At 36.1% G+C, this 26895-nt stretch overlaps 1 protein-coding gene across 4 annotated transcripts in view; it reads right to left on the reverse strand.

The window, feature by feature from the left end:
• Positions 1-26895, reverse strand: part of LOC127481902 (dystrophin) — a 481077-nt gene that overhangs the window by 190405 nt on the left and 263777 nt on the right. For all 4 annotated transcript variants that reach the window (XM_051811717.1, XM_051811718.1, XM_051811719.1 and 1 more), the window contains exons 5-7: positions 24918-25010; positions 19174-19346; positions 8785-8903 (exon numbers count right to left, since the gene is read on the reverse strand). In XM_051811717.1, the coding sequence (XP_051667677.1) occupies positions 8785-8903; positions 19174-19346; positions 24918-25010 (385 nt within the window). The remainder of the gene's footprint in view (positions 1-8784; positions 8904-19173; positions 19347-24917; positions 25011-26895) is intronic.

Consider the following 26895-nt stretch of genomic DNA (forward strand, 5'->3'; position numbering starts at 1 on the left):
ATGCAAGAAGTGCCTGAGGATAGATGATTCTCTTTTCTACTTCGAGATTCAATCATTTCAAGCATTACCACATGTTCTCTTTGAAATCAGTAGAAAATAATACTTATTGTATGGAAAAGAGAAAATTCCTCTCTCAAGGTGTTTTTTTTCTAATCAGATTTCAGTACAGGAAAGCCATTACAGTGCCCAGAATGTCTTGTCTGCTGGATTAACACAGACACACTGAGGTGATAAGGAAATTAATTTAGGCTTTAGATACACTGCCTTGTTATGGAAGAATGTCAACTGAAGATGAAAATCACTACAGAGAGAATTACATCTCTTACGGTCTTTTTAAAAATTTTTACCTCAGGACAGTCATGCTTAAAGGCTGTGATACAACTCACAAAGTTGCACTTATACACACAAAATAGCTCAGAGTCAAGGCCAAAAGATACACCTAAGATGACTCAAAAATATGGATCTTCTATGACTGTAGAGTCTAAGAAACAAATTCAGATGTCAAATTCTGGTCTAGAGATTAAAATTCAATTACATTCATTCTACCCAAAAGATTAAGATTTCAATGAATTTCTTCCTTCCATTTCTTTTCTAGAGGTTTCAACTCAAATCTGTGTCTTCCATCACCTGGTCAACAAATATGTTTCAAATGACCTGATAACAAGCACCAGGAGGAGAAAGTCCAGCATTTCCACTTGGGGTTCAATGATTTACTAAGATTTCATACAGCTCTCCTAATGCACAAGAGACTTTTTCTGCCTATGAAAATCATTAGCATTGAAAAAAAACACACAACAAACATCAACTGGAAAACACACAAGCAGTTTGACTCCAAAGAGGAATCAATGTGTTTTAGAAATTATGGGCTTTCTATTTGTCTGCCACTGGAAGAACAGAATCTTATTCCTTTTTAGAAGACCTTGCATGACAAACAAACCAGATTATTAGCATTTGCTGCACCCACAAATGTTTCTTTACTGTACAGAGGAGGGGCTGTGCAACCTCCCTCTCTGCACAGGACCTAAATGGTAACTTGCAAATTTGGAAAATCACCTCCCTCCCTTTTTTTTTTCTTTACTGTTTTTAAATTGTGGTAACAAAACCAAAACACTCAAAAGTTCCAATCCCAATATGTAACAACTGTCTTTATATGGTATTTATGTTCAGGCTAAGTAGATTATATCTGTACCTAAATTAATGTTTTGTTCCCAGTACAAGGCCTGACATGTCAGCTGACTTGCCTCAAACTTCTGACCTATTACCAGGTTTTAGGAGCTGGTTAATCTTTCATTTCATTTATATTTCCTTGTTTGGCCAAAATTGTGCTCTGTTGTATTTAGAGGGGTAGTGGGAATAGCCTGCCTCAAAGGAAGTATCTCCTATTTCAAATCCAGAGATTTGAAACATCACCAGTTAACATTATTCATTCCTAGTAGGAACTAATCACCCTTCCATTTGTGACAAAATCAAAAGTTCAGCAGTCTCAAGATATCTGTATGAGTTCTTCTTTCAAATTAGGTAATCTTTTTAGGAACTTTTCAGATCAATAACAGACAGGCAGATAACAGTATCTTCACAGTGCAATATGGGCTATATTCTAAATATAGTAAATTCTTTCAGTTATCAAAAAAAAAAAAAGAAGAATATTAAGATACAAATAGGGGGGTTTAATTTTAAGCCAAAGTCCTCATCTACATTTTCATAGAGTGTTAACCTCTGAGTGACATCTTCGATACTCCATAACTCCTTACATGAACCACCTCTATTTTCAAAAAGCCTTTTTTAAATTATACATGTATTTGTACATGTATTACAGTGCTGAAGGTACAGATCACGGAATGTTTTTGTAGGAACTGGGATTCTAAGATCAAAGCAGCATGTTTTGATCTGGGCCTATTCTTAGTTTGAAGAATCACACTTGATTTACAATAAGTAGAGTAAAACCTGTTCTAACAGATAAATCTCCTTATTTCAATTGAAGTTTATTTAAAATGTAATAGAACTTTTGTTGGCTGAGCAAATACAATGTTTTTACATCTTTTTAAATTATCGTGAGACAAAATATCCAGAGAAGATATATGCATTGCTATGCATTCTCAGAAACTTCTCAGACTATGTGCTGAACATTCACCTAAACAAACCTTCTTCTTCCTTTGTGGTTATAAGACTTGGATATACTTATTTCATTCTCTGTCCTGATGCATCAAACAATATAATTCTGTGTATAATTGATCTCTTCTCAGTTGTTTTCCATCAGTGATTATTTTGAGCAACTAAGAATTATATACACAGTTCCAAAGGACTTCATTCACTAAAATACAGTTAAAAACTCTACAATTTTAGCCTAAAGCATGGATTACGGACATATCAAGTCCCAGCAGAAGACACAATCTATTTACATAAGAAATTTGGCAAAGAAATAACACGAAATTGAAGCTGGATTAATATTTTAACACTCTTACAGAAGAGATTTATTTAGGAAAAAAATAATGATAAAACACAGTATTAGTAGTGACAGACAGAAAACTACACGCATTGTGATATAGTGGCAAGGAAACCTATGTGATTATTTGCCAGAGTAAACTAATTATTGCAATTTGCCAGAGTGTTCTGAAGCACTGTGATTGCAAAATACTAACACAGACCCAAAAAAATTAGAAAGAACTTCGGAATAGTAAAAAATAAAAATAAAAAAAAGCTCCCAAAAGAAAACCCAACCAACAAATGACCCAAAAACCCCCAAACAAAAACGCAAAACCAGCAAAGCAAGGTAGAGAACTGTAAAACCACAGGTAACTAGAAGACCATGCACCAAAGAGAGAAATGGTCTGCTTAAGCAGGACCAGGAGGTAACTTATAGAAGTAGCATTTTGATGTGAAGTACAGGAGTATTTAGAATATCACTCTTTTTGATGTGTGTATGTCTGGGGGTATGAGGTAGTAAAGTGTCCTAAATCTGAAAATTTAAAAGAAAACTTTGCCAAAAGTAGGGTCACAGTGCAAACACCTGTGTTCTCTGCAGTACCTGCAACACCCAGTTTTCACCACCGGGTCTAATCTGCAGACTGATATTGCTGCCCATCTCTCCCTTCCACTCCAATTCCTGCTGTAGCTCAGCAGCAGAGATTTACTCTGCTCCTTCTCACCTTGGAAGGAGCTGGACAGAACATTTAGGTGAGAAATGACTGAAGTTTTTACAGTACCTTCATTCATTATGCTCTCAGCATCGTATGAAGAACAGTAGCTGTGGTCACTGAAGCTTACCAATTTTAATAACAGCATTGCTATAAACTACGACATAGTTTTAAGGAAATGTATAGTCGTATGCCTGAATTACACCATCACTAAAAATCCAAGATGAATATGACTTCTATCTGTAACTATGAGGATACCTGTTCATTATACTAATACAACCCTTACTTTTAATCATAAAACATTTTACAAGTATCAGTGCTGTTAGATTTTTCATGTGTTTTAATGCAGTTTTCTTTTTTTTGGTCCTATGGAAAAACACACACACTTCATTTAGTTTTATGCTATTTGTGTTACTATGACATTACAGAAGTATTCAGTCAGACATTAAAAGAGTAATAAGACAAGCACTCAGCATCCAAATTCGTGCTATATCAAGAGCTTGTTTTCTTAATTTGTTAGTTTATCCTTGCTGGATTGTGTATTTAGTTGTAGTATTTATATATATTGTACAGATGATGTATGATATATAAAAAATGTGCAAGGATAGACAAATTGGTAAGATAAATCCTGTGGAAAGCCATTATATCCCAGATGAAAGGTTAAGTAAATCCTCTTCCTTCTAATACTTTTACTTGTGTTGCCTCTTCCTTCTAATACTTTTACTTGTGTTGATATAATCTACACAATCTCCAAAACTCCTGTGTATTTCTTGAGTCTTAGCTCTCCATAATTTCAAGCAATCACAAAAATCAGTGGTTTTCCCTACCTTAACAGAGAAGAAAAAAATTTAAATCTTTTTTATTTATATGTATAGAAACAAATCTCTTTGTCATAAAGTCCTAGAGAAAGGGTTATTTTCCCATTTCACTTTGATGCATGACAATAGTTAATAACTATTGCCTTATGTGATCTCAATATATTTGTAGAGCAGAAAAAACCTTAACTTCTGGCTAACAAATTTTGTTTACATGTGTTTTCTTAACACATGGCTCTTTGCAAGAGTCCTTGTGTTTTCCTTGTTTTCAACAGAGAAATATTACTGGAAGTTCAAAAGACGGCATATGTGCCTTTATGTGACACTTATGGTGAGGTCATTCTTACTGACAGAACACACAAAACAGAGCAATAACAGGACAAACAGAAAAAGCATTCGCTGTGTTTAAGATTCCTTAACACATTTCAGCTGAGAAATACACTGAGCCACATACATTTTACAGTGTGCAGATTACTCAGTAGCGTACTGTCAGCTCTAAAGTGTTTTCCATAGTTGTGTGCTCTGGGTTTTATTAAAACAAGGACCTAATGCTATCAATGATAAGAGAGGTCTGGAGTCCCTTAGAATATAGGCAGAACTCCTTACCTAGTCAAAACAGAGGTAGAAAAGTCTATCTTCATTTCTAAATACTTTCAGACCTTCTGGATACTAATCCTTATACCTAACCACTGCTGCATTGTTAACAATAGCAGCTGCTATGCAAAGTTACTACAGAGCTCTTTACAATTCAAGTTCAGTACTTCAATTTATATTATAAGCTGCAAACCCATTGTCAGAGAAAATCTTATAATTTCTTTTGTAGCATATGTGCCCCGCTCCAAATTAAATCACAGTTATTTTAAATTTTCCCACTCATAAGTGGAAGGGCCTATTTTTTCCTTGAGTCTCTTAATACAGTACCCTTCAAGTCATTTATTTCCATGGAAATCTGTAAAAGCTACTGATTGTTGAGTCATCTCTTGGTAATTCAATTGCTCACAGGTCAAAGAGGTAGTAATAAATCTATTAATAAACACGAAAGATAAAGTGGGTTTAGATGGAGTCTAGTGAATTTATCATTTTTGCTGACTATTCGTATTTGCTTAAGACTGCAAAGAAAAGGCAGGACTTTCACCTCATCAGTAGCTAAAGAAGAAATGCATTTTAATTTTTTGGGGTAAATATTTCTAAAAAGAAATTGTAGAGTAAAATATTACAACAGGAATATAGATCAAGCTAGCAACCATTTGGAAAACCTATACGTATTACAATGTCATTCATATAAAAATTTATATATTTTACTGTCAGTTTTGAAGGTATTTCCACAGCCCTTCCCTTGTTCTGCATTTCACAGCTGTACTAACAGCTGAAGACAAAGTACATGATATGGCATGATGATATGTCAGCATTAGAGATGTAATTTGTACTGACAAACAGTAAAGCAAACATACTTTTTGTTGTACTTATTAATGTGAATCCTGTAGACTTATCTCTTATTTAATCAAAAGCATTCCTGGTTTTGAGAACCAAAACGAGCCTTAAAACAATCCTTTTCCATTTTATTTTCTAACCATTATAAAGTTTTTGTGAAACTGAAATAATGATTTCTGAGCTTGAGCCAGTATTTTTCCTTGACTTTTCTCAGCAGCATGATATCGAACATAGCCCCTGTGACTTGTCTCCCTCCTACCCTTAAAAAAAATATCCTTTTCCCCCACGCTGGCACTGTACAAGGCAAAACATTTCTAAATTTTAGGGCACAATAGGAAAAAACCCAACTTCTCGTACTCCCTTGACATAAGCCATATCAGCAAGGGTAGTAAAGTGAACTGAAAAACAGCATTATCACTGTATAGAACTACTGGGTACAGACACGGTTAACAACTTCAAGAATTATAGTGCTGACAGTTTTTTCCCCTCTTCTCTGTGCTCCAATATGGTAGAATCATTACTCTTGAGATACAGAAGTATAGGAAGTCAAGATCAAACAAAAAAGTTATGGAAAACTGTCTGAGTCTCATTATCACTTAATAATTGTGCCAAAAACTCATGTCATCAGTGCAAATTAAGGAAAAATACAGAAAATGTGACTGGGACAGATTAAATGAGGGTTTTTTTTATCAGGCTACACAAAGTATAAGAAACTGGATAATTACTTTACCTGAAAAGGACAGCAGAAATACCATTATATAACTTCACAGTCCATTTATTATCGGGCTAGCACAAACAAGCACAAGACCCAGCAAAATGACAGCAGGGACAAGTTCATTAAATCAAGAATCAGATGTTTGTTGCTACAAGGAAGCACAGAGACACTTATGCTGCTGCTGCTACCCCACTACTTGTTTTAAGGGGAAAGAGAACAGCTCAGATGTACTCCCAGATTCAGTTTCTGAGAGATCATTCCCAAAGTAAAGGGTAAAAGCCATTATACAGCCAATAGCATGTAACTACAATGTGTTGCTGACCACAACACGTTGTTGTTTGCTTGTCCTATTCCTTGCTTAGTGAAATTTAAAAAGATGCTTCTGAAAAAGCAGATACACAACAATCAACATAATACCTTTCAGTATATCTTCTGAAATTTACATCCAGAAAACCACAACAGGCAGCAGAAAAGTGTGAAAAAATCAGTCTGAAATTTTTCTTAGTTGTATCAAGAGTAATTGTTTTTTTATTTTTTAAAAAGGGAAAAGAAATTAACATTAAAAAAATAAGATTACTGCAATAGAAGTTTACCCACAAACTGGTTTTGCCATTCAAATCTGAAGAGAAATCAGTATTAAAATTACCTGGCTTTGGCAACTAATATTTTGCAACAAATACTAGTTTTGAGCAACCCACAATAACTATTTATTCTTTGAAAGGATCAGAGAGATTATTATCAAGATTTAAAATACCTTAGCTGAATAATCATAAATGTCTTACAACAGAAGGTCACTGTGAATCATGCAGGCATACTTCAGCCTAAAAAGTTCAATTTACAAACATATTTTTCCTTTGAATTCTGCCTGCTGACATCCACCAATTTTCCACGCCTAATCTTACGTTTTCCTCTTGTTATCTTTCATACACTGTGGTAACAAACACCAGATAGACATTTGAACCTGCTCACATTTCACTCACTGACAAGATTCAATCAAAAAGACCATAGAATATGTTGAGTTGGAAGGGACCCAAAAAGATCACTGAGTCCAATTCCCTGTTCCTTGTAAGACTACCTAAAACTAAACCATGTGACTAAGGGCGTTGTCCAGACACTCCTTGAACTGTGGCAGGCTTGGTGCCATGACCAAGTGGCACTGGGGAGTCTGTTCCAGTGTCTGACCACCCACTGTGTGAACCTCCTCCTAATCACAGAACCTGCACCAGCACAGAACTGAATGGGACAACAAAATGCTTGATGCAATCCCAGGACATGGTTGGCTCTTCTGGCTGCCAGGGCACACTTATGTCCAACTTGCCTTCAACCCAACCCCAAGATCTCTCTCTATACTACTGCTCTTGAGATTCTCTTCCCTCAATTTGCACCTATATGATTACCCTGTCCCAGGAAAAGAATCAAGGACTTTCTCTTGTTAAATTTCATACCCCCCTCTCTAGTCTGGATCTTTCCGTATGACCTCTCTACCCACAAGGGAGTTCAGAGTTCCTCCTAGACTGGAGTCATCAGCAAACTTAACATACATTCAGCTCCTGCATCCAAACAGAGCTCAATCTCCCACTGTTATTTCATGCTTTAGCATGTAGAAAGCCTATTCTTCCTCCAATGGGTCACAAAAATGCAGTGCTAGAGAAGAAAGACAGTGTACTAACAAGCAATGGTGTACTGGTTTTACTGGGTTTTTCTTCCACAGGGCCAGATACAGACACCCCACACATTCCTGGTGCAAGTTATATTAAGAGACTAAATGCTCTGTTTTACATTCATTTTTACTTTTTGTTGAATTCTAGTTATTCCCATCAAAAACTCATGAGGTGAGCCACTGAGAACAGGACAAACATACAAAAAACTGCATTTTTAGTGGCTTAATAGGAAATTCTATGAAAATACAGCAAATGGATCACAGTATGGGGAAAAAGAGTATTTTTATATATACTTATATACACAAAAGCATTTATAAAAAGGAAATACAATAGCTGTTCCCATTGCCTTAAAGTAAAATATTTTTTAGAAATTTCCTCTGAGGGAAAATTACTTAGGCTGTCAGCAGTACAGGAAGTATGGCAGAGAATATATAGAAATGGACAAAATTAAAAATATCATGTGAAAAACAAGGAACCTTTCAAACATGACTGCACAAGGACATATAAAAGATAGAGTTAAGGTAAAATAGGCAATTCCATGACATGTGAGATTAAACAATAGTGATATGAGATGTCATCCTGATAAAATTTCAATACACAGAGATGTATAAGTCATACTTAAAATATATGAATATCTAGAGTTTGAATTCACATTATGGATATATATTACAACATAATTTAAAATTAAGATCTTTCGAGAAGATATAAAAGCTGCAGATGCTCTAAATCTTTGAAACAGGAATCAACAACTTATTGAGATGCTTTCAATTCAGTGCATGCACATTAGAAATCTGGTCCCAAAGCTGAAATAAAGTTGCTTTAGAGGATGTACATACAGGCAATTTAATGTTATTTCAATAGAGCAAAAAGATAACATTAAAAGATAAAGAATTTTGTTTTAGTGTATGACTTATCTTGCAAAATGTTACATTCTCATGCAAAAAAAAAATTCAAATTAATTTTAGTGTCAAATACATGGAAAAACTTATTTTCCACTTAGAGGAAAAAACCTCGTAATTTCTACTTACCTTCAGGATCAAGGAGTTTCTCTATGCCCAGGTGTTGCCGGGCTATGTTGAATGCATGTTCTAATCGTTGTACAGGTGACGGCTGAGAAGCAACAGCATTCCAATCAAACAGGTCTGGTCTAAAGCAAAAATAAGAGTAAGTTTCTTATTTTTCAGTCTTAGATTTATTTATGTATTTCTAAGGCTATCCATCAGCATCAGCTACTGCTTTTTTATTTTCATAATCAAAGATCTTGTTTGATTGGCAATGGAACTAATGAAGCTTGGCTTCTAACGGGATTGCACCCTATTCTCATCCATGCCCACCACAATCATATTAACTACGTTTCTTATATTCCATCAAGTCCCAACAGCCTATTACCTCACTCCCCCAAATCACCTGTGTTGACCCATAGCATTCTGTTCCTGTCACTGCTCAAATATCCACTGTGGGTTTGCTCCTTATTCTAGTCCCAGGTAGTTCCTGTGTGAGAAAGATCACATGCTGTGGCCATGCACACTGGGACTGGCTTGTGGCAAGCAGGACAGAACTGCTGAGGCCATTTTGGAGCCTTCCCCCTTTCCCCAGCCACCAGCTTTTCGCTTCTTTTGATATTTCTAAAAATGTAATCACTTCTGAGATTACCACCTCTCTGTTAAGTTTGAAGTCAGTCTACGGGTTAAAAAAAAATCATAGAATCATAGAAACATTTGGGTTGGGAAGTACCTTTAAGAACAGAGGTCAACCATTACCCAAGCACTGCCAAGTCCACCACTAATCCAGGTCCATAAGTACTACATCTACACATCTTTTAAATACTTCACTTCTCTGGGCAGTCTTTTCCAATTCTCGATGACACCTGCAGTGAAGACGCTTTTTCCTAATATCCAGACTAAACCTCCCCGGCACAACTTGAGGCCATTTCCTCCTGTCCTATTGCTAGTTACCTGGGAGATCTGAATGATACCCACTTTGCTACAACCTCCTTTCAGGTAGCTGTAGACAGAGACAAGGTCTCCCCGAAAGCCTTCTTTCTCCAGGCTAAACAACCCCAGGTGCCTCAGCTGCTCCTCACCAGACCTGTGCTCCAGACCTCCAATAGATTGGAAGAGAACACTGTGCTTGTGATTCCTTAATCAGTCATCCCAAGGACTGATGTGACTTATGAACACATGCAGCATAGCTGCACATGCCACTTTGCTTACCATCTTACACTTTTCAGAGGAGTGTAAACCTGTAGTCCAATCATGGGTTTTAGCTGATTGGTGCAAAAGCACTAGAGCACAATTTACATGCTCTTGTAGGAAAAGACAGAACAAGCAAAACTGAATTATAGCTCAGATATACAATCTGGGACCTTGTATTATCAGTTGCACTGTTTGTAGTATAAATAACATTAACAGACCATGATCTTTGGCCCTTCATTTGAAAGTTATCCATTAGGAGACCACAATTTGTTATCAGGCACTTTGAAAAAAAAATGTAATTAAATATTTTGTAATTAATATACATAAAATTACATAGAAGCAAAGTAACTATGCTATTTGTGATTTTGTTACAGTGTTCTAAATCAGAAAACATTTAAAAGCATAATTTCAACTGCAGATAAATCAAGTTGGCTATTTGCACAAATTAAAATGTTGCAATTAGTTATGACAGATTTACTTACATTTTTATTAATTTTTAAATTTAATTTTAAATAGTCTCCTAGCCTATAATAAATGGCAAAAACATTCACTAAATCATACTGTAATAATGTCAAGAGAGTAAAGGAAAAATGCCATTTATGTAGTAATAATTCCCCAGCTCTGTACCTTTGCTGTCCAATTTTTTTCTGAGGGGGGAGTGATTTATATAGTAACAATTAAGTTACTCCAAGTTATTTTGCTTCTCCGTGCAGAGGTTCGTAAATATTAGAGTTTTCTCCTTCCCACATACAGAATAACTTCAAAATACTAAATTTAGCTGGGGACATTACAAGGAAGGGAAAGGAAACTTTGGTAGTAATCTCTGTTTTTACTCCTGGATGCATTAAGTCTGTTATCTTATAGATTGGTTTGTGTACTAAAACACAGGCATTCACAATACAGATTATGTGTGCATAACTTTTGCCATCCTGCTTTTACTAGGGATAGTGAGTTAACATTCTTCATACCAGTCCATACAATGCTATATTTTAGATTTATGGTTAAAAAAGTGTTCAGAGCAAACCATTTGTCTGGCTATTGCTGAAGTGTGCTTACACACGATCAAGACCTCTTTTTCCCTCCACTCTTCTTTGCCCAAGTGAGTAGTATAGTGATGGTCAAAGAGCTCGAAGGGGACACAGCCAGGACAGATGGTCCAAACCATACCATATAACTTGAACAGCAATAAATATCTGGGTAAAGGAAGGGAGTGGGGTGGGGGGTGTTTGTCTTGGAAGGTGTCTACTAGTTGAAGACCGGCCAGGCATCAGTTACTGCCTTTGCACCATTTCTTTACCTGTTCTTCTTTCATTTATTTATTGAAACAGTCTATTTTGACTCAGGAGTTTTCTTGCCTTCCCTTCCCCTGTTCTCTTCCCTGTTCTAAAGGCAACAGGGGGAGAAGCAAACAAGTGGCTGTGTGGCTGCTCAGTTGCTGACTGGGGTCAACCCACTGCACTTCTACATCTACATCTTACTCTGCAAGCATACGGATACTCTTCAATCCCTTATTCTCTCCAAATGTAATGCTTGGCATAGGATGCACAAGCCCATGCAGCAAATTTAGCAAAAAAACCCAACACTGTAGTAACCACAGAGCTATCTTTATGACTTAAAAGCTTGGTAAGGATGCATTGCACAAATACTACAGAAACTAGAGTGTAAAAAGATTATTTAGTGACAAAAGCTTTTAGGACAAGGAAAGGAAAGAATGCTATCCAAGGGATTTCCTCCCCCTCAAATGTTTTCATAGGGATTTGGTTTAAAGTTCTAACCACACCTGTGCTGCTCAGAGCAGCACAGTATCTTCACACAATCATTACTTGTTTGGTGATATAAAATTTTATATACAGGAACATACTTTCTTCTAACCACTCAGGGCTCCACTGGCAAAGAAAATGAATATTTACGATTATTCACTGAAGAACATCACAATATTTTCTTAATCCTCTTGAAAAACCTCTGTCATTATTAATAGTATCTTAGAGGGTAAATTTCATCCAGATTCTCAACTGTATAATCCAGGAGGGCATTTTCAAGTTAATGTATCCAGATAGGCTAGAGTTATTATCATGACATCTTGTGTAGAGGGAGGATTCTCAATGTAAGACACAGATTTTTCTTTTTTTTTTAAACTCCAGAACTCAAACACAAAAGTTTGATTAATAAAGTTTCAGACAACATCATGTCTTCAATACCTTGGTTGAGTTTGCGTGCTGCATGTGCCTGTGTAGAGCATACACAGCATCTCTTTTTACACTCACTACAGATGGCAAAATTTGAACCCTCTTAGACACAGCAATAAGAGAAGTAGTAAGCCTTAGTAAGTCAGTGACAGGATTCTTATCAATCTTTTCTTAGTATTGTAGCAGACAGCACAGATTCCAAGTTAACTTAAAAGTATAAAGCCACCTACTGCAACTCAGCTCTGACAAGCATCAACTTAATTAAACAGAGAAAACAAAACCAAAAAACTCTCCCTACTCCAAAAGCAATTTAAACTTCCACATTTTTCCCTTTGTTGACAGAATATGTGACTACCCACATTTCAGTAGCACCATCACTAGAATAAGAGCGTCATAATATCAGCTTGAAGCATCAACTTCTCAGTGCTACATGTCTAGATGTTTCATTGGGCATATTTATGTGGCAATACTGCCAAGTTTGACTGCAGGAGATATTACAGTCTAGAAAGTTAATAATTGTGGTATGTGGCAAATAGCTTTTAAAAATCCCTGAAACAACACTGAAACAGAATTTCAAATAACAACTATTATTAGCTTTCTAAGGAGTTTTAAATACAGGAGCGGGCTGCTATGAAATAGTAGAAGAAAGAAATAAAACAGAACAGTGATTCTCTGCTTTTGTTTGTTTTCCTGAATTTTTTGAACTGTATAAAGGGAGACAAAAATTGTTCTTGTATCTGCAGCTTGGTTCATGTGTGACAGGGAGAAAACTGAAGCAAAAATAACCAGTCTTCTTCATTCCTTTCCCTCGACAATACAAGCACATGAATGCTCAAAGAAATGAGAATTAAGTAGAAAATGCTGAACTCCATCTAGCCACACACGGATCAGCTCAAACAGCACTGATTTTGTATTAGTTTATGACAAGATTACTGAGAGCCAAAACTGAAAGGCTTGAAGGCTTCAGTGGAGAAGTTTGTATTGTGAAAATCAAAATTTATATTTAATACAAGGTAATTTTTGTACTGACAGTTCTTTCCTATAACCAGCGGAAATAAAAATAAAAGAATAAAGATAAAAGGAAAACAAGTCAGAAATTTTCCAAAACATATTTCCAAGAAAAATAATTTTTCATAAGATATAAAAGGGGCTCCCCTCCCCCCCCCACCTGCCCCCAGTTACATAATGTAGAACAGAACTATATCAGCCAGGGTAAGAAAATTGAATCTGGAGTATACTAAAGCCAAACAAATCCAGACAGATTTCTGCATAGAAATTAAATTCACAGATAACAGAAACCACGGTTACTACAAAAGCCAATAGGTTACTATTCAATTTAAAGTATGCAACAAAACAAAACTCAGAGGCAGCAAGTATCTATGTATAGTAACTTCAACCCACCAGTGCTCTGTTCCAAGCTGAGCCCCTCTTATTTTTCTTAGAGACACCTTCTAAATCTTGCCAAAAATGGAAAGCTTATTTTCACAAGTGCAGATGTAAAATTATAACCATATAACACCTTTAAGATTGTATAAGCAGCAAAGAAAAGAAAAACACCAGATTTTCTGAGATGGGATTCTAATCTAAAGAGATAATGAATTTTGCAAAGGTGTAGATTTAAGAAAAGTTAAGAGAAAAAAAGCATTCAAGCCAGAGGGAGAATTCTCAAGGAAGTGAAACATTTTGAAGATACTTTAACATCACATGATGTATTGTTTTCATTTCTTCAAGTATCACAAGTCTTTAAAACAGGAGCCTTTATAACTTATGTGACTTTCAGTAAAAATTAACTACATAGACATAATTGCAAATATCATGAAGAAACAACATACGTGTTTTAAGCCATTTTCTTAAGCTGCATCAAAATCTAGCTAAAGTATAACTCATATTCTGATGTGATAGAACAACTCAGCAAAAGAGAAACTTACTGTTCTAATTCACAAAATTTTTCTATCACTGTAGGTAGAAAGTAGTCACATTTAGATCATAAAATTGACCATCTCCTTTTCAAAAGAAAAGTTGTGGGTTTGTTGCTCTAACTTTTGTACACAAGAAGATTTTGTATATGTCTTGAGTACTCTCACAATTAAAACAAACCAGGAGCCAGTAGCTAACATGTAACCTAGTGACTTGCTAAAATAAAATTATTGTCATACTTCTTCATACCATTGCTTTTACTTCTACTTTTCCTGTAACTTACTGAAGACAATTTTTTAAAATTCTATCCAGGGTGTCATCTTAATGCCATTTTCCTTCCCTCCTCACTCTGTCACCCTGAAGCGGGAACAGCTGCACTAAAGTGCTCATTTCTAAGGTAGTCACCTGGGCTGAGTTCAAGCATTTTAAAGAAGCAAGGAGGAAGCTAATGAATGCCAACTGTTCCTACTTCAAAATCCTGATTAAAGGGGTAGGGGGAAAAAAATATAAAAAGCCTCAGCAAAGTTAGAGGAAAAACATAAAGCTTTCTCTGATACCTGTCTGGAGGAAAAAGATTACAAGAGGTAAAGGAGAAAATCTCTCTATGATCTCCAGCCTGAAGTAGGGAGAGTTTCACCTGTAGCAAGACTGACCTCTCTTTCTTAGCAAAATGTTTTAGTTTCTGTATATTCTTAGGGTGACGGTGCCATTCCACAGTCAGGTTTTATTCAGTTCAATGCAGAACATGCCATTCAAGGAACGTTATGGAAAGTTTATATTCCGAAAATTCTCACACTGATGTGCCCTTGTAGGTTTGCCAAGTAATCTGTGCTCCACTGCTCCTTGCACTCAGTATTGAAAGCAATTGCTAAGGAGCCCAAATGTCTGCAGAGAGATGGTGACTAGAAAGATGGGAATATCTACTTAAAGTAACCCCTTTATAAAATGCTGGAGAAAGAGCATTAGAAATATCTGATCAAAACAAAACAGGCAGCTGAAAGCAAGGGATTGGTGGGCCTATCAGAGAGAAAGCTTCCCACAGAGAGTACTGCTCTTACAGTGTACTATGTGGTTAGTGTTTCGTGACAGTCTCTTACTTTATTTCAATCCCTTTAAGGAGGTGCTTAGAATATTCATCCAGATACAAATTTCATGTTACTTCCTGAACCTCTTTAAAAAAAACCCAAAACAAAACAAAAAGCTACCTGCTCAGCACTGAAAAAATTACGTAAGAGAAATGAAAATATTATAATCCCTAAAGGTAAGGAATTGGTTTGAAAAATAAATCGCTTTAATGCCACCAAGAAATCTACCCTCACTTTCAGAGATTAAATACTATGGAAAAAATTTTGGGTAGCATTATTCAAGATTCTTTGTGTGTCTGGTTGTTTTCTGGGTTTTTGTTTGTTTGGAGTTTTTTGTTTGTTTGTTTTTCATTTGGTCGATTGGGTTTTTTGATTTGGTTTTGGGTTTTTTTAGCAGTCTAGGAATAGTGCTACAATTGGCAAAAACTATGCACATGAGCACCAGGTGCACCATATGAGTTCATTATCACACGATTTTCAAACTATAAGTAGTGTTTTTTCTGAATAACTCTGCTTCCAATCATGAGAATATCTAGATGTGATGAAGACTATGGATGCAAATTAGAGCCTGAGGCCAATGCAGAAGGTTTATGGCTTACCCCTGAAACACACCTGAAGGAAGGGCTAAACTCAAAGACTTCAATCTCAAAAGGAGAAGGTATTATGTGCAGTAAAGACTATTTTTACAATTAAATCATGGAAGTCTTTTAGGTTTCAGGAACGATGAACATAAGTTTTAAATGTTTAACAAAGAAAAATTCCACTAAAGTATTTTATATATATATACTAGATTATTATCTAAGTAACCATAAAGACACATATAGTTGTTCTGACAATTAGAGCAACAAGTTTTCTTCATGAGACATTTCAATATAAAAATTCCTAGGAGAAAGAGAATTACTGAAAGGTAATGTAGAAAGGGACAGTAATGAAGAAGGAAAACAGACAGTGGAAACAGTGAATTAACTAAATACAGAGGAATAAAATCAGAGGATGAAAGGAAAAAGAAGAGAACATCTGGACAAAACTTCACAGAGAACAAAGAAATGGACAAGAGTGAAGTGGAACAGGAGAACTAGAGAAACAGGGAAAACAGAATGGTTATATTTAAAAGTGTTTGTCTTCAGAGGGCTTGTCATTCTATACATGTTATATTTTTAAAGCACAGGATGTGCAAGACACTAGGTTTCTCTACAAATTCATGTAAACCACTGTTGAACAACTTTTCTTCAGTTTATGTTCAAAGTGTCTTCTTTAGGTGCTAAATCCAAGGCACCCAACAAGTATGTAATGTACCTGCATCTTAGAGTGACTGAATTAGGCTTCTTAAGAGTTTTGGGTTTTTTTGTGTTTGTTTTTATAAGATAGAGTTAGGAGCTCCTGAACTCTCTGAGTGTCTTTGTGTAATTATTTAACTGATTGCATCTTGAATCTTGAAGGACAGTTCAATGTTTCCACACACTGAACACAATGTGCAAAGTCACCAAAATATTCATCGGTTCATCTTAAAAATTACTGACTCACTGCTTCAGAGAACATTAGCTCTTCCTCTGAAACTTTTGCAGAGCAACCCTGTGATTAAAGCCCAGAAGAATCTGAATGCACACTTGCCTTTTCCCAGATAAGTGCACTAACTACTGGGCAAGAGACAAGACTTCTGTGGAGTAAATCTTTTTCACTTCTATTGAAAATAGGCTCACTGTGCAGAAAACTGTGCAAGATTTATGGCAGCAGACAGAAGAAGAGTAAAAGCGAGCTTAAGTTTTGCAGCCCTGAATTACAAAGCCTGAATAAAGTGCATAAATTCTAGTAAGCAGGAAATGAATGTTCACAACTGGTGAACTTTGCACTGAACTGAACACGGCAGTGCATAAAATTTGGCATGCAGACACAGAGATTTGTCTAGACAATCCCAATGGTTTAGGCAGGCAACTGCCTTCCCCAACCACAGACTGCTCCTGAATAAGTGTCCGTGTTCAGACTTCTGAAGCTATTCCTACAGAGAGGGACAAAAAGGAATTTCTGATTACTGATTTCAGACACCAGATGATATTACATGGTCCTGTGGAGGACTCAATCTGAATATCTGAGTATCAGATACCCTAATCAGGAAAGAGGCAGTCTGATATTGTCTCTAGGCCTTCTGCTGCACTGATTAGCTGAAGATGAATTCAAGATAGTTACAGTGCCATAGAGTGCTATTGGGTTTAGCTCTGAGTCTACAGTAATAATTAGTTATCCAATATCATTTCAGCATAACTATTTTTTGGCATTTTTGAAAGTAAGTATTTTCCCTTTGAGGTGTATCTATTTTTTATTTTCCCAGCTCTATCCAATGCAACAGAGGTACCACCAAAAGTAGTAGGAATCACTCAATCCTTTTTGCATCACGAAGTTCCTGTATGACTTAAGCAACTTGGTGTTTGAGTTAAAAACTGCATTTTGCCATTTAATAAGGTGTATATAGCTGATGTTTTAGGAAGACAAAAAGGTATTCATGCCCACACTGTGGAGTAACTAGCAGGATGGTGGGAAGGCCAGTTGTTAACACTGTAAATACTGAATGTAGCTGAAAGGCATACACGAAGTCCTTTTAGAGTATAATATTTCTTCCTTAAGATAATGCCTCATTCCTAACATTACAAGCAAACAATGCTTGCAATTGAAACTTCCTGCATCTTAATTCAGTTTGATCTATTCAAGTGCTCTGTGGAGTGGCTGAGGGTACTGGGGTTTTTTAATCTGAAAAAAAAAGGAGGCTCAGGAGACCTTATTGCTCTTTACAACTACCTGAAAGGAGGTTGTGGTGAGGTGGATGCTGGCCTCTTCTCCCTGGGCAACCAGCAACAGGACAAGGGCAAATGACCTCCAGTTGCACCACGTGAGGTGAGGTTGGGTATTAGGAAAAGTTTCTTCACTGAGAGAGGGGTTAAGCATAGGAACAGGCTTCCCAGGGAAGTGGTGGAGTCACCGTCCCTGAAAGTGTTCAAAAAATAAGTAGATGTGGCACTTCACAATATGGTTTAGTGGACATGGTGGTATTTGGTTCAAGGTTGGACTTGATCATCGTGGAGGTCATTTCCAACCTTAATGATTTCATGATTCTAAGGTTCCCAGGCATATACAGTGTGAAAAATGGACTCACAGCTGTTCAACTGGAGCAGCAGTAGACTTCGTCTGACAGTTTCATTTAGAAAAATTAAAAGAGCAGGCAAAACTTCTGGAAAATAATATCTGCAGTTCTTTGCTGCTTAAGTTGGAAGGCATATATTGTCTCACACTATGCTTTTAGATGTATTTTGCCTTATTTCATTTTAAGCCTTTAATGCAAAAAAAGAAAAAAAGAAATATTGCTTTAAAGGCTGTAGCTGCGAGAACTAGGCCTTTTAGATAGATTTATTTACACATCTTCCTTAAGCCAAGTACACAGAACCACTAGAGACCTCTGAATCTCTAAAGGTAGAGTTTTATAAAGCACACACAGAGTAGAAGACAACTTCTGAGAGAGGCTAAGAACTCAAATCAGCTGGTGGAATGACATGAAAGGTTTTGAAAACAAAGGCTACCTTCTCCAGCTGTGTCCTTGTGAGGTAAATCCATACTTTCAATTCAGCATCTGTGAGAGGCTTTCTACAAACACCACATTTTCCCCCTCCAAGTCCCCCCAGGAAAATCTCTTTCTCCCTCTAGGACAACCTCAAAGGCATAGTTTTGGATCTATTCTTTGTTCTTCTCAGAAGTTTCCAAATCTGTACTCCTGTCTACTGGGTATACACACTGAAATTCCAGAAAAGGATCTGAACTGAGTATATTTGGTTGTGCTGTCAAGAGCTCAGACCCTGTCCCTCCACGAGAGGATTCATTATGACACAAAACACAGCAGCCAGTTCAAAGCAAACAGCCATTTAAAAGAGTGCTGAGCCTCCCACACACGAAGCAGCGAAACCCCCCACATAATAGACACACCATCCTCCAGTCCTGTTACAGCCATTTGTTACAGGCTCAGTAAAATAATTAAAAGCTATTTTTCCTACCTGTGGCTGTGGAGGAGTGCATTGAAAGCCAATCCATCAGACCAGCTAGTGGTGAAATTGATAACGTTGACCTGTGGGTAATTGCGAGTCGATTGGCGGACCCAGCTCAGCAGAATCATTTCACTGTTTGTCTGCTGCAGTCCAGCCATGATGTTTTTCATTACATCTTTGACCTGCAATAAAAGACAGAATTTGATCAATGATTGAACTTATTAAAAGCTGACTGTTTCTTTTTTTTTTTTTTTTGACACAAAAATCCTTCAGCTGCCTAGATTTCAGCCTTTAAGAAGAAAACTCCGAAGTAATTAAAGAACATAGTCACAACATAAGGACAGCAATCAAGTCTGGATGCTTAAAGACAAGGGATATTGACTTGCTGGTCACTATTGCTGATGCATTCAGTGCATTCATCCCTGTGCCACATGAAGCATTCCATGCACGAACAGAGCATTCCATGCACCATTTGTGGGAACAGAATTCATTCAAACTAAGTATTTCTTCTTGTGGTTTTCTTTGCTCTGGAAATACATCCTTAGTTAATATGATACATTATAGCAAAAGTTGATAATAGGATGAAAAGCATTCTTCTCTCACTGACGGAGTTGAAATAGTACCACGGCAAAATAAATGTGCTCAGTGCACGGTAGATAATGTTTTTGACTTAAATATGCAAACTATATTTGCATAAATGCACTTGGATGAAAAATGAATTTCACTGCCTGCATTAAAAGAGTATTGCATATGTTTCAATTTTATTTTTTAATGAATAGTTAATATTCTTCTTTCACTAGAGAGAGCTTACCAATCTACAGTTATTATTTTACAAAAAGCCTAAGGGTTTTTAAAAATATTAGCCTGGAGTTTGACATAATGCAGTAGATTATATATTTCTTATCAACTTCTTTACTAGTGCAAGAGCACGTAAAACACCTATTCAGAATTATTTTCCTGTAGAGTGAACTCTTTTTTTCTTTTCTTTCTCTTTTCTTTTGCTTTCTCCATATATCTTTGAAAGACTAGCAGCTCTTTAAAATACTTCCTAAGATATAATTTAACTATAAAGTTGCTTATTCACTCATGAAATATAGCATTTCATTGTAATTCTTCCCTCGAATTCCTCTGCAGCCAATATTGGTCAGTCAAAGAAAAACATGCAGTGCAGAAGCTACTTTATGATAAAGGATGGACCACTTTGAAATTGTAAAAATTACATGTAGAAGATGTAATCTGAAAGAATAATCATCAACAACAAAAATTAATTACTGTGATACTGCAGAGAAAACAGAGATACCATTTTATTGTGTATCGGTAAGTTGCTTGGTAGTTTCACAGTAACTAATTTAGTCATTTGACTACATAAAGATATGAATTACTGAAAATATCTTGGGTTTGCATCTCAGATGCATACTACCAGAAAGTATCACTGTCTTCAGTTTTCCTTTTGAGACTTAAGTATAAAGTTTATTTTATATGTTATTAGTTTCTAAGATGGGAGGAGAAATTGATCCTCTATAAATTTTATGGGACACATTCCTGACTTCAGTCAGAAGCAAGATCAGCACTTGAGCAGAAAACTGCTGGCTGACATTTGGGTGAGAAGGAAGCTTTTTGAAGGCTTCTTAGTTAAGATGTACTGTTGAGAACGTAGTTCGTAGAGATGTGTTCATGTCAGCCTGAAGAGCTTTTGGGAAGATAAACTCTTTCAGCATCCAGGCTCAAAAACTACAGCCATTTCAAAGTGTCTAGTAGGCTCTGCCTCATGCTGTCAGATGATGGGATGACCTCTGATACTCATTTCTCTGCTACTTCTCCTTTCTAATGTAATATATCCTGGCAGGACACAAAGCTCTAAAGTGTAGGAAACTCTGACTTCCAGAGAATAGACATACTTGCTCTTCCTGGGGAATGGGCATATGCTATGGCAATAAGAAAAGATTAAATTTTGATAGAAGGGGTGAAAAGGGCAACACAGACATCACCAAGATGGTTTCTGGAATGCCAAACTGCCAAATGGAAAGCTGTGAATGGAATGGGAGCACTGCTATTCTTGTCACAGCACTAAGAAACAGCTAAAAGCAGCACAGCCAGCCCTGCCTCACAGCAGCAGTGGATCTCTGATCCTCCCACTGCAGGACCATGTCCTGGAGCCTGTGCATTTGTAGCTCTGTGTGTCAGATGACCAGGCATATGATCTAAGGGTCTCACTACATCTTTTCAATTTAAAACCAACACTTAGGCATGTAACATTTTGTAAGACTGGCACTTGGCTTCAGGATGCCAGACCCTAGAACAGTGGGAGGGAAAAAGAAAATCTAAAAAGAAAACTGTTCTCAAAGCAAGAATTTTTCATTTTTCTCTATCAAATGGGAACCTTATAGCTCCCTGACAGAATGACTTAGTATTTTTTACTTGCTATGCTTCAGGTATTCTGACTGCATAGATTACGTCTTTTATAGCTAGAACCACTAAAGTATTTCAAAGCACACTTGAAAGAACACTTTTAAGAACGTTTTCACAGATATTCAAGTCATATCTTTCAAAGTAAAGGATATTCTTTGCTCATTGATTCAAAGTGGATTGACAGAACCACTAATATTTCATTTCCAAAATCAAAATTCAAAATAAAATGAAATGGTAACTCCTCTTAAAATACTGATTCTGCAACAAGTGCACAATAACCCTGATGCTTTTAATAAGTCTCCAAACAAGGCTGAAAAACTGTTGAAATGCACGTCTCTGAAATATATGCCTTTTGTATATGTCTATTCTTTTGCTATTTTTTCTAAAGAAAGTCAAGATTTGGGCCGTGATTTTCGCCAAAGACTTTTGCTAGTGGTTTTCTTTCATGCTTTACCTGAAAATCAGTTAGCTCTTAAAAACATGACAAAAGAACTTACACACTGCAAGAGAATGTTTTTTCCACTCTTAAGAGAGTTTGTCAAATATAACAGTTCAGAAATTAACAGTTTTGCTCTGTTTTTACTTAGATGCTAAGGCTGCAGTGAGGCTGGGATCACAGAGCTGTGAGAAAGAGGGCAGCAGCTTCAAGGAAATAGAAAGCCTGATGGATGCAGTAGCAAAAAGAGCTTTGGCAGCAGGTGCTCAACTCAGAACGATGGTTCAATTTCAGGGAGACTTTTAATAATAATCTGAAAAAAACAGGCTAGATAAGAAAGGACACAATCACCACAGGGGATATAGAAAGCCATGATATTTCTACTGAACAGAAATGATAGTGGCAAGAATGAGTCGAGTTGTGTCTGCTGCAATCCCTCTACGATTGCTTCTCCTCAATGGGACTTCTGATATCCACTTGGACTGGTACTGACTCATTATTCCCTCCATACACCTTTCTTCTGCCATTTCTTTTTTTTTTTTTTTAATTTTTACACAAAGTGGTTGACATTTTTGTAAGAGACCATCATGTGGTCATATATAAGTTTATGTGATGTTGGCTGCAGAATGTGAAACGGGGGAAAAAAGCTTCCTGCTTGTTATCTGCAACAAAATAACTGCCACACAACTTTTTTTTTTTTTCCATGCAGGTAGATAAACTTCCTCTAGCTCAGAAAGTGGAAGAGCTGTAAAAGTAGGATTGCACCATCAAATGCAAACTACACCAGTAGCATGTATGACATCAAGCTGTGTACTACCATCTAATTTTTTTAGGCCTTCTACAGACTACAAATAAACATAGTTGTCTTGATAAATTATTATTGAGAGTGAGATATTTTACTCAACTGTAGACAACTGGCAGATAAGTTTGGTGGCCCTGAGTCTTTATGAACATCTTATTGTGCTTCCAGCTGCTTATTTCCAGGGGCAAATCTGCGATAGGCAAATTGGAACCAACAGGAATCAGCACCCTTTCTTAAGAAACTTAGAGGCTTGTTTCACCAGAAGTGCTGTCAGTACGTAAACAGGGCAGGACAACAACAAACATATTCTAGATTATGAAAATCCCTTCAAAACTTAAAATCTGGAAAAGAACAGACTTCCTCCACAGAGCTGTAAACAAACAAATTTACTTTGAACCATTCCAATACTTTGAGGGAAATAGGCAGCAAACCATCTCCCAAGTGTCCTTTTTTTTTTTTAAAAAAAAAAAAAAGAGAGAAAAGCCCAAATACAAATCTGTCTTTATATTATTTTTTTTTAAGTATTCACCATTATGCAACAGTAACAAGTGCTATTATTTGAAATTTAATTCTAGACAAATTAGAAAATTTATTTACAAAATTTTGAATATAAAGAGAAGTCCAGAATATACAGGTCACTTCCTTTCAGCAGTCCATGAATAAAAATAAACTGAAACACGGAACTCAAAGTTAGATGAAACATGGACTGAATCATTATGACTACACTGAGAAAGTGTCACAGTTTTAACTGATGCTTTGTAAATAAGATCCTTGGACTTTTCATACATGGTTAGTTCAGACTGAAGCCTTGGGTACCATCACAGTTGATGCTGTCACAGTTATCATTAGGTTCAAGATGAAGTTTGAAAATAACCACCTGTGCCCTGCAAGCAAGAGGTACTCCAAGAGCTCGTGCCTACTGACAAAAAGCTCAGCAAATTATATCAGAACATTGTCTTCTGTGTGTGTGTTAAGAGGAGTGGTGGGAACAACTGAAAAGAGATTAGTAAGTACACAGATAATACTAAAGCACACCTTTAACAGTTTGCTTCAGGATAAAATAAGAACAAATCAAAATATTAATTTGAACATGAACAGTCAGTTCATTATTCATGCAAACTGAAACACAGTGATTGAAGGATCATTGGCAAAAGTTGCACAGCTAGGTATCATATTCCATCTGCTCTTAATAAGTAATTCAGAAGAGTTTTATGCAATTAAACTAGGAATATGGGAGACAAAGGAAAAAGTCAGTAAACTATTTGCAGCTTTTCTTTGTTGCTCTCACTATATGCCCGTAAATTTTGAATAAAAATATTGTCTTCTTCAATGAATGATGTATGTGTGACTCTGATAGGATTGTTTAATTTTTAATATAAAGTCTTCTAGACTTTGTTTCCTACCATCTTTTCTTGTAATACTATGAAAAACTCGTAGCTTATTGCTTGGACATGAATGGACACCCTCTTAGTCCAAATTCACAGCTATAAACAGACTCAAAGCATCTAGATGCTAGTTCCTTTTGAATTTTGTTTTTGCTGCTGTCTCAGAATTTGTTTACTCAAGTGTCCTCGTCTACCATAATGTTTTTTACAAGATCCGCATCATAATCACCCCTTTCTCTCTAAAGACAAAGGAAGCTAAATGAGCCACATCTGCTTCAATAAATTAGCAGCCTTGCAGCTTTTTAGTGTTCTAAAAATAATTCTTGGTAGGATGGGTCAGCAGCAAAAAGCAACAAATGTGATTATTTTATTAAAATATAGAAGTCACTCTTTCTAAGATATTAAAAAGAAAAGTGACTATGAAAGCGATATTGGTTTTGTCTATCCATTTTTTTCTTTTGATAACTGTTATATATATAAATTTGCAATATCTGATGGTGAAATTACAGTCAAAAGAGCTTCTGCTAATGCTCTAAAAACTATTTTATCTTCTTAATATTCTTAATATCTTAGATGATATCTAAACAGACTGCCATAAAATTTGCTGATTTAGCACATTGCAATGTCTATGTTTACTTTGTAAGTTGTTGCTGGAAAATAATGGGAACAAGATCAGTGGAATAAAAGTACTTCATGGAAAGTAAGGAGCAATGCCACTCACCTGCCAGTGGAGGATTATATTCCAGATCAAACCAAGGGTCAGCTTATGATTTCCATCCACAATGTCTGAGCTCCCTATATTTACCAAATCAACCTATTAGAGAAACCAAAAATAATTGTATAAGAAAAATAACAAGCATAAGAGGTTGGAGGGAGAGGGAGGGATGGGTTAGGGTAAACATTCCATTTGGCTTCTGTTGTTCCATAAAGATAAAACTCGTGTTTTACAAATGGCACAATTAATGTTCTGGAAAAAAGCCATCAGTGATCTGGAGTTCCAATTATTCCAGTTATAGCATGTTGTGAAAACACAGAATTAAAAGTAACAGTTAATAATAACTTGAACTCTTTTATATTAAGCCTCTACAACTACAAATCACAAAACTGATGGGAGACAGAAAAACTCCCATACTATACTTCATGCTACCTTACATAATATAATTTTCTGAAATTCACACATACACATATAGACAGAGTAAGAACCTACAAACTCAAGATATTGTTCTACACATTTAGATTAAAATAGAACTTAAATTTTCCTTAACTAATATCTATAAAGTATAAGGAAAGGCAGGTTGTGTTCTGGAATACAGATAAAGCAGTGATCGTCATCTAAGGAAGTCTTTTACACATTAGTTCATCCAGAAATGTTGTTTTCCATAATTATATCATGCATTTGCAGTTTCATAATGCATCTACCACTCTAGAATACTCTTTCCTGCTCATGTGAAATGATCCTTCACTCTCCCCCATTTTTCATGCTACCTAAATAAAAAAGCCAAATCCAGGGATGTGAGTGCAAGAGAATATAAGCTAGGTTCTGCACTTCTGGAGAGAACTATGATTCTAAAATTTGCATCCTCGCTGTTTCGTAGATGCCATTTTTCATGGTCAGAACTGATGTTTATATGGAAAAGTACCCCATTCCTTCACAAACTACAATCTGCGTATCTCTGCTGAGCTGCTGAAGTTTTTTGAAGTTACAAAGTTGTATCTGTAGATTGCTTTTGCACCCCCAAAATAAGCTGCTTTTTTTTTAATTATTATTATTTCAATACATCTGTGTATAGGTTATTTTTATGAATCCATACCAAGTAGATATTTTGTCAAGAACTCTAAAACTCTCTTAGAGCTCTTTTCTTTAAGAATTGCACATTTTGTACTAAAAACATATGAGACTGGAATTCATTCTAACCAATAGTGTCTTAGAACATTTCCCAAATGGATCTTAAGGAACTTAACCTAAACCTATATTGGGGCAACCCCCATGTCCCCTACATTACCCCCACAACACTCTCACCTTTCTATAGGAACAAAAAAACCTGTAAAATACGTTTAGTGGAAGCAGCAGCATTTTTCAGTGTTACCACCTGGATGACAGCAGAACTCAGGGCAAGAATAGCACATAGAAGCAAAAAAAAAATCTAGATTACTCACAGGCTTTAATTAGCTTTAGAGCCATTGATTTTGCATTCCTGAAGTCCCATAGAAATCATTCATCAAGCTTTTGAAGGTTAAGGAAACTTTTGGCTTCATGATAATAAGTATGAAGTATATCTCTACATATACTATGCTACTTTTTATATTGTGTACAGTTTATGAGGGTTTTATTATACGAATATGATGGCCCCTGGATGGCCACTTCACTTTCTAAAATGATGTTTTTTCTTCTATCTTCTAAAATTGGAATACTCTCTGTTTTCTTCCCATATTTGAGAGGGACTACTATTGTGTTCCAGAAACTGAATGAATAGCACATTAATGGACTTAGATGGTATGTACTGAATACGTCAAAAAGCATTTGCTGTGAACATTTGTAACCAGGTATGCAGTCAACACCTTCTTGTATACTGTGAAATAATGCATTGATGATTTTTTCCCAATAAGGTCAGATGTTGCAGATTTTGAATAATTAGAAGCTTTTTCTTCCATTTATTTACATGAAATTCCACTAAATAAAAATAAAAATCAAGTGGGAG

The sequence above is a fragment of the Manacus candei genome, unplaced genomic scaffold (genome assembly GCF_025592945.1).
Source record: "Manacus candei isolate 608988 ecotype Guabito, Panama unplaced genomic scaffold, ASM2559294v1 h1tg000083l, whole genome shotgun sequence".
In the NCBI taxonomy this organism is placed as follows: domain Eukaryota; kingdom Metazoa; phylum Chordata; class Aves; order Passeriformes; family Pipridae; genus Manacus; species Manacus candei.